The sequence below is a fragment of the Argopecten irradians genome, chromosome 9, assembly GCF_041381155.1.
Source record: "Argopecten irradians isolate NY chromosome 9, Ai_NY, whole genome shotgun sequence".
In the NCBI taxonomy this organism is placed as follows: domain Eukaryota; kingdom Metazoa; phylum Mollusca; class Bivalvia; order Pectinida; family Pectinidae; genus Argopecten; species Argopecten irradians.
Genome location: NC_091142.1, coordinates 10,818,767 through 10,832,785, shown reverse-complemented (window position 1 = coordinate 10,832,785; position 14,019 = coordinate 10,818,767). Strand labels below are relative to the sequence as shown.

General features: G+C 35.1%; 1 protein-coding gene across 1 annotated transcript in view; it reads right to left on the bottom strand.

Moving 5' to 3' along the window:
* Positions 1 to 1,498: 1,498 nt before the first annotated feature.
* The window catches only part of LOC138331427 (E3 ubiquitin-protein ligase ZNRF3-like), a 56,288-nt gene continuing 43,767 nt past the window's right edge, over positions 1,499 to 14,019 (bottom strand). Inside the window, exons 3-10 of the mRNA XM_069279031.1 lie at positions 9,428 to 9,502; positions 8,724 to 8,873; positions 8,116 to 8,202; positions 7,603 to 7,629; positions 6,717 to 6,890; positions 5,501 to 5,603; positions 3,383 to 5,086; positions 1,499 to 2,934 (exon numbers count right to left, since the gene is read on the bottom strand). Coding sequence (XP_069135132.1) covers positions 2,873 to 2,934; positions 3,383 to 5,086; positions 5,501 to 5,603; positions 6,717 to 6,890; positions 7,603 to 7,629; positions 8,116 to 8,202; positions 8,724 to 8,873; positions 9,428 to 9,502 — 2,382 coding nt within the window. The 3' untranslated portion in view covers positions 1,499 to 2,872. The remainder of the gene's footprint in view (positions 2,935 to 3,382; positions 5,087 to 5,500; positions 5,604 to 6,716; positions 6,891 to 7,602; positions 7,630 to 8,115; positions 8,203 to 8,723; positions 8,874 to 9,427; positions 9,503 to 14,019) is intronic.

Here is a 14,019-nt window from a genome sequence, read left to right as displayed (position 1 = left end):
AGGTATTACGTACCAGATATTTTTGTACAGGTATTATACATCAGGTATTAAGTAACTGTTTTGGGGTGCATTAGAGATTAAATAAAGGCCACTTCTCTTAGGAAGTTTTTGCTGAATTTTCACAATTTTATGTGACTATTTTCCTGAATACAGATTTTTTTCAATATGAAATCTCAAAGAAGAAAATAATGTAGTATTTTTCCTGTTCAGAAGGCATCGACCTCTGAAATGAAAATTACTGGCTAACAAGACCACTTGTTTCCAAATGATTTCAACACAAAATGTAACCCGGGTAAAGTTTGTTGTCTTGTGGTCCATCTTTATAGAAAGGGATGACTTATTAAGATTTTAGAGGAAGTGTTATTTGCAAAATTTCCACAAAAATCTAATGACAAATTAAAATCAATGCCTGCTTACAAAAGCAAATAGCAATGAATAACAAAAAGACTCAGGTAGCAACACAAACTTGGGTAACCTATCGGTCTAACCAGCTTTTATAATCACACACAACTTATCCTTGACCCATTCACCCCTTACATTTTATAATGGACTGTCCCAGGTCTTGAAGTAGAAGAGTCCAAATGTGTCTTCAAGGGTGAACAAGTTGTGAGTATTAACACAGGGAAGGGAAAACGAGCCAGAATTGTTTCTATCTCACTATGACAAAAACCTAAACCTACCACACGTAGCTGGTTATTGTTGGGGGTCAAACTTTTCACATTTTTGACTAAAAACAAGAAAATTCCACAATCATAGTACATTTACATATACCGGTAGTTACTCGGTATCTATTATTACTTATTATTTAGAAAATTCTATTTTCATAACTTAACAATATCTTGCAAAATTGTGAAAATATCTACCCTCGATAATAAATAACAATAGCTATAGGTGCATGAGTATGGATTATATTTGGAGTTCAGAGTAACTGACACAACAATTTGAACTTTATTCTGTTTTTGTATATTACAGTTATCTGCCCTTGTAGGTAGGTAATGATTATGACGTCATGTGTTAGCCAGCTTAACGTCATACTTTTCAGGAAAAATGACGTTGAATTGCGCTCACAAAATGATGACGTCACATATGGAAACCTACCCGCAAGGGAGCTAACTCTTTAATATGCAAAGATTTTAATACTGTACAGCCAGCTATTTTCACGATGGAAAAGGTTGATAACCAATGCATAATTTTTATATGTTGGTTATGAAATGGATTATTACTTAAAAATTTTATTATATGTTTAACTCAAAATGTGCTAAAAATTTTTTACCGTTTTAAAACTCCCTAATTTTTTCTATTTGAGAAAGATTATATTGAAAAGGGACATAAACCTTAAATGCACAGTCAAAATTTTAAGTGAACAGTAGGGCAAGGATGGCTTTTGGTAAAAATGGTTTATATGTATCCAGAATAAATGGATTATGAAATAGAAAAATTTCTGATCTATAAAAAAATGTTGATGTACGAAGAAATTAATTTAAAGTATGGGAATTCTAAAACGTCCTCCCGGCTCAATGTCTTTGGTTACATTTCCTCGTAGCCTCGCTTTCAATGCTTTCAAATTTTCTTTACTTTAATGGTCAGAACTGGGAAACGTAAGCAGAACTTGACCGTCCTAATAATACGTGAGAACTTTTGGAAGGCCAATGAACGCATTTAGACTGGTTTTCTTTGCCCGACTATTCACTTTAATATTTAACTTAGTTATTATATAATAAACTTGATTTGCATTTCTAGGTTAGATTTATCACATTTTTTGTGTGTTGATAAAGATATTAACAAATATTTGCAAACACTCACTTTCTTTAAGCAGGCATAATTGACACATGATGTGTATTCACAAGACCAATAAATCCCGCCTTACAAATATAATTCAAAAATAGGACTTAATGGAAATAATACATATATACCCTTTGTAAGAGCTATCCAATCAGAAAACAGTTACAATAAACAGGATTTATATAATCTCTTCTGTAGTTGGATAATTCAGCTACTAACTGGCCAATGGGAACACTTGACACAAAAACACTTGGATAAACTTGCACCCATTCACTGTGACATCAATATTCACACATTTATCCAAGACCACACACACATACTTTCACATCTACCACACACATACATTCACAGCTACTACACACATTTAAACATGTGCAATCAAGGACTTCATATTGCGTATATAGCACCAGTTTACATACAAACAATATCACATTAATTAATTTGGAAAGAATGTACAAACATCCAGTCAAAGACCAGAATCACTTAGTAAGCTTGAACCTCTTGCAACTGTTATTAGGAAGGCTCTCCAACGACTATGTTAATAATATCTCTGATACGATGACCTTGACTTCTGATTAAATAGGATTTTACATTGACCCTTTTTCTGACCTTGACTCCTGTTTCAGACATGACCTATGACACCTGTTCCTGGCATTGATCCTAGACTGACCATCTACTGAGCAATTACTGACCTTGACCATTGATTGAATAATTTCAGACCTTTACTTTTGATAAACCTTTCTCAAATCTTAACCCTTGATTGAAGAATATTTGACCTTGACTTTTGATTGAACAATTCTGATCTTGATTATTGATTAAATTAATCTTTGACCTTGACCTTGGTAGAATTTTTTCTAGTTGAATTTTTTCTACCATATATCGGTTACCATTGAATGAAGAAAATTTGACCCTGAACTCGTGAAAAAAATTATCTGAACTTCACCATTAATTGAACAATTTCTTATATAAATCACTTTTTGAACAAAATAAATACATTTTGCTGATGGTAAGTTGATAACTTTGTCCTGAATGGTCTATGAACATGGAGAGTTGATAGGGATAGGGACACAATACTGAAATCTATGACGGTCTATACTGCATTCACGGAGTTGTAATGTTCTTGATCTTCAAGTGGAACTGTAAGGTATGATCCTGAAAAAATAAAGTGAACAATTTGTAATGAAATATTAGTAAATTTTAAACATTTGCTTGTTTTCTTTATTTTTCTAATTTTTTTAATTTTTTTTTTTATATGTACAATATAGACTCTTCCAAAGGCCTCAAGTTATAGGCTGAACAAACTTATGAATACCTCCATGGAAATTCATAATGACGACCTGGCCGGATCAGGTGAATGAGTATATTACAAATAGTGATTTTCTTTTAAAAATGGATTTTCATAGGCTGCATGCATATGATTTAATCAAATGATTCATGTATTTCGGAGATAATTTTGGGAGACATTTTTCAATCTGGAGAATTTATCCTGGTTATTATAATGTACCAGAAGTGGAAAGAACATATTAGTTTAGTAGATTTCCCGATACTTTCATAGAAATTATTACAAAATATACTAAAGTACAAAATCTTCTTAACCTACCTTCTTCAGAGTACATCACCATGGATGGTCGAGTAGCTGGGTTGTCTCCATGACAACTATCACATGCTTGTTGCCAGGGGCAATACCCATGAGCCTCTGGAAACATGTCTCTTGGAGAGAGGAGGCGAGTAAGTCTCCTGCTAATGATACTTAGGTCGAGTTGTTTACTAACAGGTCTGGGTGTCAACGCAGGATATCTATGGAGTTGGGATGTTTCAGAATCTTCAGGCTCCGAGTTATAAAGATTATTTGGTTTTCCCGCAATGAGTAATGGTGATTGCTGGGAATGACTGCCGCTGGTATTGTATAACTCATCGTTTAATATAGAACTGATGTCTTTGTTTTGATCACAAGTCTGTTTGTTTACCATCACAGAATTAACTCTCGACTCGTTTTCCCCTTCACCAACTTCCAATATTTTGTGTCTTTCCGGTAAAGGTCTTCCACATGTGTTTGTACCTACCAAGTGACTAGTATCTGAACGAACACTACCACACAGCGAAGTATCTATCAATGTATCACTGGCCGACATACAGGAGTTGTCTCCCTTAGAACACATTTTCACATTTTCCTGGCTGCCAGTGCAGTTTTCACACAGTATTTCCTTAGAGGAATGAACACTATCACATCCACTGAACTCACTAAGGTTGAGTGACGACTCACTCTTACATACACACTGACTTTCACCATTGAATGAATTTTTTTCACAAAGCACACGAGAATTTCCATGGATAATTTCCCCTGAACACGATCTGCAGTCATATACTTCTGCAGTGTTTGCATGCGTCGTTATATCTGGAAGTGAGTTGTGGTCGGAGCTACCGTCTGTACACATTTGGTCGGGTGCCCCTCCCCAGAATATATTAGATTCACAGCTACTGGTGTCGCTGTAGTCACGTACATCACTGCTTCCGTACGTACTGTGATTACTGTCCACAATATTAGCATTTCGACAAAGTTCACATTCCAAACTGCTACTACTTGGATTTCGGTCTGAACCACTACTACTACTGCAACTTCCAAACTGTGCCGTTACACTCAAGTCCCGTCCACTGCCATGGTATTCCGGTTCACTCTCACACACTTTTGGGTATTTACAATGTCTCGGCGTATGACCAGCATAATAGGGGGCGATGTGATACGACGTTGTCTTTGTATGACGTTTACATTGCTCCGAAACGCCCCCATGTCCATATACGGACATGCACTGCGAGTATGATATTCCTGAGTTATAAATAGTTGTAGTCACATAGGGGGTACCACTGTACCCTAATCTATGAGCGGAATGATACTTTGTACGTGAGTGGGGCGGGTTACAACACGGCGCCTGTGCGTAACGCACATTCTGGTAGTGTTCACTGGCCCCTGGTGGCCGTTTACTATGACCTATATAATTTGGATAAAACTCGCGTAAATATGAACTACATGATGATGGTGATGATCCGAGAGTTCCCTCACATGATGGACAGCCATGGTGGAGAACCCTTCGAGTTGAGCGCGAGTCCCGCGTAGAATGAACGTAATGAAGATGCTCTGTATGATGATGTTGTTGGTATGCTGATGTGTCGACACTCTGGTGTACCTCGTACGAAGTGTTACGAGGAACGTCGTACTGGCCTTCGCGTTGACTTGGTCGTGAATGGGTCTGTGGTTGGTTTCGTGTTCTCACTGACTCTTCCTGAACTGCTGAACTTTCTGGTTGAGCTATAACACATAATAACGTATGAATTGAAGAGTTTAACGTACTGTCACATAATCGTTTCTGGGTACGCGAAAACATAATGTATCGGGAACATGACAAGTATATGCCTCCCTGGACTTCAGATATATTAGACTAATCACCTAAAGATTGTCATATACTTATCACAATTTCTATCAAAGGATAAATATTGCTTCAATATCTTTAACTTTGTTGTTTATGTAAACATAGGGTATTATTTGGACATTCATTTTTAGTGGTTTTGTTTAAGCTATGGTATTTCTCATTATTACTATATAAACAGTAAATTTTCTACAGCACACTATCAATTTGAATGCCTTTATTTTCAGTGTAACAGTTCTCTGTAGACATTTTTGCACATCTCAGAGTAATTTCTGAAAAATTTCAGAACTACCTACCAACAATGTTGAAGAGGCACAGAGGACAAGTTCTATGTGTTACAAGCCATGGGTCAACACACAGACGATGAAACTCGTGGGAACACGGAAGTACTCTTAGGACCTACAAATAAACATCAGTCATAAATTACCAATTCACAGCATAATTGTTCAACACTTTTTTTGGTTTGTTAATTTTTACGTCCTATTAACAGCCAGGGTCATGTAAGGACGTGCCAGGTTTGTTGGTGGAGGAAAGCCGGAGTACCCAGAGAAAAACCACAGGCCAGCGGTCAGTACCTGGCAACTGCCCCACATGGGATTCGAACCCGCATCCCAGAGGTGGAGGGCTTGTGGTAATATGTCGGGACATCTTAACCACTCGGCCACCAATTTTATCTAGGTATGCTAAAGATAAAATGAAATAATATTCATCTAATTCGGATATCTCGAATAATAATAAAAGATACTTAAAGGGACAATTCAATCTAAGAGTACATTCAAATTTGCGTGTATATCGGAAACAAACCAGTTCTAATGGAAATTAGATTAGTTGCTTTTACTGTAGTGAAATGTATGTGAAATGTTCAATCTCGCCTGCTGTTGGCCGTTACACATTGTGGTCGGACGTCTTGTATGCCGAACCCTAGCCCTTGCCAGTGTAGTAAAGAAATTTTTGTCTAGAACTACTCAAATTGCTCTTACAGTAGTGTGTTTAAATTATTAGGTGCATGTTTTTGTCTAAATATAATTTCACCAACTCCTCAGTGGTTATGTATTGCATTTGTTTAACGAACGTGAATTTGGCTCAGGTATGGGTACAGCATACATAGTTCATAAGGAATGTAAAACAATAGATTTATGTCATATTTTGCTTTGTGGTTGTGTAACGGTAAATTAGCCTCACTGAATTGTCCATTTTAGATTTTTTTATCCATTTGGAGAAATTTATTGTCATTAATATTACTCCAATTTAAATATCTGATAACCATAAAGAAATCAGGCATTGAAAAAACAGCTTAGCATTCAATGAAACTGAATGAATGATTCATTATATCTGGACCATTTTACGTAATTTAGGCATGACCTTGACTTTGCATTGCTAGGTTACAACACTTGGTTGCTAGGTTACAACACTTTGTTGCTAGGTTACAACAATTGGTTGCTAGGTTACAACACTTGGTTGCTAGGTTACAACACTTGGTTGCTAGGTTAAAACAATTGGTTGCTAGGTTACCTGTCCCTCTGTGTATTCGTCCAGACAAATAGCACATCCCTCAGAGCCTGAGGAATTACTGTAGATATCGGACACTGGTGTTTGAACCCGCAGGGATTTCCCTGATGATGAACCCTTGAATTTTCTCGTTTCGAGTTTGGATATTGCACGTTTTGCCAAAGCTGACATTGAGAGCTGCAACAGATAAGATATTCATGTTTTGTTAAAAATCAATTAATAATTACATTTCTGAAATAAAATTCTTGCTTTTTCTTTACAAACTCTTCTGGTTGGGAATTATAGTCTACGTAATGATATATTACTACATGTGCATGACTTTCGATGACTAGTATGATGTGTACACTAGTTGTCACTCTATCGATCATTGATCTTCAATTTTAAATTTCATTTCAAAGACAACTCGTACGCTTTTGTGTACACATGCTGCCTTGATATTTGTCTGATGGAGATGACAGTGTACACATTGTACTAGTCATCAAAACATCACATATAAAATATTCACTGGCTGTGTAACAATAATGATTATTACATAAAATTCTTGCTTATGAGTAAATAAACAAACCTCAATAATTTCATACCAAGTAATTAAATGTGAAAATCTTTAGATCATTATATCAACTTCATACTGAACTTTACTGATATCAAATATATTAAAAGTCATGCATCATATTAATTAGAAATTTCAAACAATTAATCATTCTCATTTTGTCATTTTTTTTGTTTTTCTTTGTGAAATTTTGATTAAAGAGAAAAATCACTGGCATTGAATAATTATCAGTTATACCAACTCCAGCTAAAGTGTTGCAATGTTGTTCACACATTTTCCCTATTGAATTTTCACTCCTATAAACTTTGATCAGAAATGTATGAGGTCATGAAAATTTACCTGTTGCTCTCTGTGTCGAAGTTTTAACTGCAAAAGCAAAAGAATACATTATAGTATTTCTTACAATGTTTACAATTGACTAGAATTTGTATCCATTTGTTTCTTAATCATTCTTTGTGTTTCTATGTGTAAAATAATTCTTCGTTCAATCTATGCAAATTAGATTATCTCATTTTTAAAAATTTCAACACATGATTTTTAGTTTGACTCTAAAATTATTTCAGAGGGAAAGCACAGGATTCGCTTAATTCCAAAAGACCTATGGACAAAAATGTACTCGCGTGATTAAGATCTTAGCTCTAGATCTCTAGAGGCTGCTAAAGTCCAGCTTTTCTGTTTTCTTTTTTATATAAAGTTAAAAAATTGTTTGTTTAGTCAGCGTGAAATATGTATTTTACACAAAAGTACACAGATGTGTTGGTTGTTTTTCATTCTTCTTATTTCCGTATCTTTGATTTGTTTTTTCCACAAGTTATACAGGATAGTTTGATATAGTCTGAGCACCATTCTTACCTTTAAAATAACAATAATACAGATGATACAGAAGAGAAAGAAAACAGCTACAAAAATGCCCATGTCAAAATATTCTTTGGTACTTTTCTGAAAGGAAATAAAAAAAAAAACATGTTAATTCATAGCTTTGCATATATTAGACTCTAGATAATTTTGTAGTTTAATTTCAATCACTTTTAAAGCAAAAAACCGCCATTCTTTATTTTCTTGATAAATTCTTTGTTAAATGAATGACAAAGCACAGAGTTCAACTCAATCATTTCTGACTGCTATTATGCTGAATAAAACATTTGAATGACCATGATTCTGTGTGACGATTTTAATCAATAAATCAATTTTAAAATGTAATGTATATCAGACCAGAGCCCAATTTCATGAATATCTTTGAAGCTTAGGAAATTTCTTCACTAAAATTCCCTATAGGAAAACATTAGAGTAAAGTTCCTAAACTTTGATATTTTTGTAATGCTTTTTCCTATTGAGAAGTTTAAGTCAAAAAGTCATTTCATTCACCCCTGAAATTTCACAATGGACTGTTCTATTCTTTGATTTAAAAGAATCTAAGTGTGTCTTCAGGGGTGAATAACTTTAGGAGACAGACTACATACTGGAGGTACTACAGGTTGTTGATGTTGTGACCGGATTCTGGCTCTAGCTTTGTTTGTTGTCTGCTCGATAATTCGCATCAGTTCCACTGCCTCTAGTCCATGGATTATGATCACTGGTCGGTCAAGCTGGTCATCCACTCGAGAGTTCAACTACAAAATTAAGTTTTCAGTTAGTCCGCTCCGAAATTCAGCAAATGGTACCTAAAATATTAGTATGATGTTGTGTTTTCTTTTTTTTATGCATTCTTGGTTCTGGCAAATTCTCAATTTAAAATATCAGATAAGTATTCTTTCTTAACAGTAGAACTATCAGCATAACATAAACAGTCAAAAACACCTTCACTCATAATAATAAAACTTCCTTTATTTTACACGAATTGCAAACAAGGTATTTAATGGATATAATCATGCAAGGGATCTCAGAACTGGAGGAAACTGGAGTACCCAGAGAAAATCTTTAGGAGCAGGTGACCCCTGACCTGATCACATCTGTGTCCCAGGTCAAATCCCTGGAGCCTAAGTGAAATGCATGCGCTTAAACCACAACACTACCCGACCAAATGGATGGGAATAAGGTCACTTTGACTGCATCTATTCGCAATAATAATACTAGGTAACAACTTTTTCTTTTAAATAAGTTTTTTTCTAATAATCAATATCAAATTTTAAGATATAGTATACTTTGATGAATTTGTAAAAGTTACCTCGCTAGCTGCACTGGGCACCTCTGTGATATCAAACACTACAGCCGTCGCTCCTCTGTGGATCGCCTTCCTCGCCTGTAAATAAAATTCAACAATTAAGGTAATGATACAACATACTTCTTACAAAACCATTCTTAGTTTTTTTCTGACTAAACACAATTTACTGCTGATAATCAAGACTTTATTATTTTAAGAAATTTGCATTTTCGTGAGATTTTCTCAAGACATAAAATTTGAAGAACACAATGTGTGAGTTCAGAATTATTTTTGTTTTACAACAATTACAGTCAAAACTGTCTATAAAGACCACCAAAGCAAGGAGGGAAAAGTGATCTCTACAAACAAGTGGTTTTTATACACAGGTCAAATTGTGTTATAAATGACCATTTGGGACCCTAGAAAGTTGTCTTGAAAAGCAGGTAGTCTTAATACAGAGATAGTTGCTAAGGGAAGTTTCACTATAATTGTGAAATATTCTTGACAGTATAAAGCTAGGTCTACATGCCTAAGGATGGTTTTACAATTATTATGCTTTGTAGATATGTTCAGCTGTTGTCCATCTCATTACTGTAGCCCCACACATAGAGTACAAACGTTCAAATGACCCAAGGTCAAAGGTCAGGAAACTCATTATCATTAAAAATAAAAATCATTATCACTGCCATAAAAACTAAGTCTAGCTGTGATTGCAGTAAAAAACTACTTTGACCAAAGGTCAGTCTGGACAAAGTGCCCCATCAATGCCGTCTCTCGTCGGCAGATCACAAGCCATAAAGTTTCCGCTCCATTTTCCATCACAAGGGCTCCAGCTTCTGCTTGTCGCAACGATTTCCGCCACCAGGCCTAAATCTTGTCAAGTCAAGCCACCAACATTTTTTTTCAAAGCTGGTATGTCGACACCAGTGGTTGATTTATAGAAGGTTCACAAGTGTTTTTACACGTCCCGCTTAACTTACAATTTCTTTACGAAGGAGAGCTACAATGAATTCTTTTTTTGATACATTGTTATCTAACCTCTTTTTTTTTTAAACAATGACTGATTCCTTTGTGTTTTATTCAATTTTCTTGACAAAGGATGGCTTTGTTTGTATTTTCTTACTTAACACATAATTTTACAAATTGTTTCTACGTCAATTTAATCCTTTTTTGTAGAAGTATAGCTCCACATATGTCGGCTATGGACTGTTGATTTTTACCTTACTAGTATTACACTGTGTTACGTTATGAAAAGAAGAAATCTAACATTCCTTCATTTTTCTTATTAAAACAGAACTTTGTCGACTTCTTAATGAAAACTTGGGTATTTTACATACCTGGTACAATTGTATTTATGACATTAAAACTAAGATTTACAACGTAAAACATCAACTACAAATTATTTTCTTCCCTGTAATTCAAACTACTAAACATAATATTGAGAAACGCCCATTGCACGTTTCACATAATTTAAAAATTTCATAATGGAATAATTTGACATCTTCTGTTGAGATAATAAGATAATTATATTAACGACTTGTCTAACACCTGAGTAGTACCTGTCATTATCTGTCTCTTTCACACCTGGCCAATATGATTACCTAAGCTAATTGGTTTAAATTTTAAATTATTTCTTCTGAATCTCTGAAAATACCATTAATTGTCCTTATACAAAAAAGTTCAAAAGATTATTTTTTTGTTGAGTAATGAATACTAAACAGTTTTTCCTGTCTGAGCAAGTTGTCTTTGGTACATTACCTGTAAATTGGTTCATCAAAGCCATACCTGGTACATTAAGTTGTCTTTCATCTATATTCTGAATTGAAATCCATACTTGGAATGCATATATATATAGCCCTAAGTTTTAGCTTTGTACAATTAACAAATTGTAAAGATCAATTAAATAAATGATTTTATTTTTTTATTTATTTTTTTTATTTCAATACATTCAACTAACATACCCACTCCCAACCTGAAAACTTAAACAACTTTTTGCTGTCACTGACTAGGCAATATTTTTGGTTATGTCAATCTGTCGGCCATAATTTGCAATAATTGAAACAAATTCTGAATACCGTATTCAACCCAATAAGTGAACAGGATGCTTAAAAATTGAAAAAGAAATATATGGAAAGGTGCTAATAAGACAAAGTTATAACAAATCTATACAGTTTTGTGTAATTTTGGACTTTAGTTATGCCTTGACAATTGAAATTGAGGTCTCAAAAAGGGGGAGGGACATTTATAGGGATGGGGTGCTTATTTGGTCGAATACAGTAATTCAATTTTTTTCAAACTTAAGGGCTGCGGTCAATTTAATCAGCACTTTCCACCTCAGATATCTAATGATGTGGTCATTGTCCTTTCATTAAAAACATTTTCTCAATCTGATTTCTATGTGAATTGTTAACGCCATTTTGTCTCAGTAAGCATATACATTTAGAATTGTTGCATGTGCACTTTGGGCGAGATGACTACGTACACGAAAATTATTCGACAGTTTTTTCAAAGTAGTTCATCCCTAGTCAAGATTCTGGCAGTGCCAATTTGATTGGCCATTTCCAAAGGTCATCCTGACGTAACCCCTAATGGGATGTTCCCAGATCCTCATATCAAATGTAGTGATAATAAGGATCTGTATTTTAATCAGATTGACATTTTCTCTGCCTTTTCCGTGCAATAATTGGAACAAATATCAACCAATTTTTAATCAACAAAGTTAAAGACTTCCGCAAAATATTTAACAATTTTTGAGAGATTTCGCAATGAGAGACAGCGTCCTGTACAGGTCCTTACTCCCATCAACACAGTAGCCATCCTACCTGTATGATAGGTGCCTGAACACCTGCATACCTGTGTAGGTATAAAGATACCTGTATCTCATCACACCTTCACATGTCACCCATACGACAACATGCGGGAAAAGACACAGTAAAATCGAAATAAACCTCAGGAAAAATCTGACATTGAATCCTATATCAGCGATGAAATCCTAGAGATATGCAGGTGTAGGGTAGATAATTAGAGAGAGCAGTATAATTATATTATAATTATAACTCCCTAATGTGCTTATAGCACCCTAAACAGTATTATTGGGCCCTATAACACCTAATTACAGACTAACTGATGGGCGATACTCCCAGCAGGGAGCCAGATCTACCGAGGGACATCAGATTTCAATGGCTACAATCCTATTGACAGATGAATATATCGCCTTTTGATGTGGTTAACGCTTTACAAACTGGGACTCGAAGTTCTCCCTATTGGTTTAATGTTGTATTATATACAAATACATGTAGATAATTTAAATATCAGTTCTTTTAAAATGACTTTATTTTCATTCCATTTTTTTCTCTCGCTTGATGTTTAATGCAATTGTGAAGCAAAGGCAATGTGGATATAAAAAAACAGATTTACCTGTGCTTAAATGTTACAGGTAAACTTATCTTTGGTAAAAACGTAGATAAGTAAGTGAAATATACATGTAGTAGATTACCTAGGGTAAATGATGGGCGATACTCCCAGCAGGGCAGAATCACCTGGAGTAAGTGAGTAGATTTTCCTGGAGTAAGTGATTACCCGTAGATTTACCTCGGGTAAATGATTACCTGTAGATTTGACTGGAGTAAGTGTGATTACCTGTAGATTTACCTGGAGTAAGTGATTACCTGTAGATTTACCTGGAGTAAGTGATTACCTGTAGATTTACCTTGGGTAAGTGATTACCTGTAGATTTGACTGGAGTAAGTGATGACAGGTAGATTTAACTGGAGTAAGTGATTACCTGTAGATTTACCTTGGGTAAATGATTACCTGTAGATTTGACTGGAGTAAGTGATTACAGGTAGATTTACCTAGGGTAAGTGATTACCTGTAGATTTGACTGGAGTAAGTGATGACAGGTAGATTTAACTGGAGTAAGTGATTACCTGTAGATTTACCTGGAATAAGTGATTACCTGTAGATTTACCTCGGGTAAGTGATTACCTGTAGATTTACCTTGGGTAAGTGATTACCTGTAGATTTACCTGGAATAAGTGATTAGCTGTAGATTTACCTGGAGTAAGTGATTACAGGTGGTAGATTACCTGGGGTATATATCTGCCAAATATAACCATGAAAGAACAGGGAAAGCCGTGCTACAACTAAATACCCTAGAAGAATTCATACCCAGGTCTCCACATATCGCGCACATCCTAGCTGTGTCCGAGATTGTACTACTCAAGAAACCTATATTGTTCAACTACAATTCTAAGGCAAAAACCCTGGAGTGGTCATAACAAGATTTGTTTGTAATATTCAATTATCCTGATTGCGAGTTTTTCAGACTATAGGTGTCCGGATTATCACAGGCCGGACCACTATATGATAAAGATTCCCATTTCCAGCGCCATCCTATATCTTCCTTTATTCCAAACACCTTTTTAATGTTACTATACTACAGGCTGTAAGCTACTACCTCTCCTACACTCTTACTACGATACCTGTGTCCCCTGTGTAACTAATTGGTCCGTTGCATGTTATTTGGCCATATATCTTACCTGCATCAAGCTTACATGAGTAGAGTTGATAGCAATCATCATAGTTTTGTCCCCGATTTACTAGTATAACACACC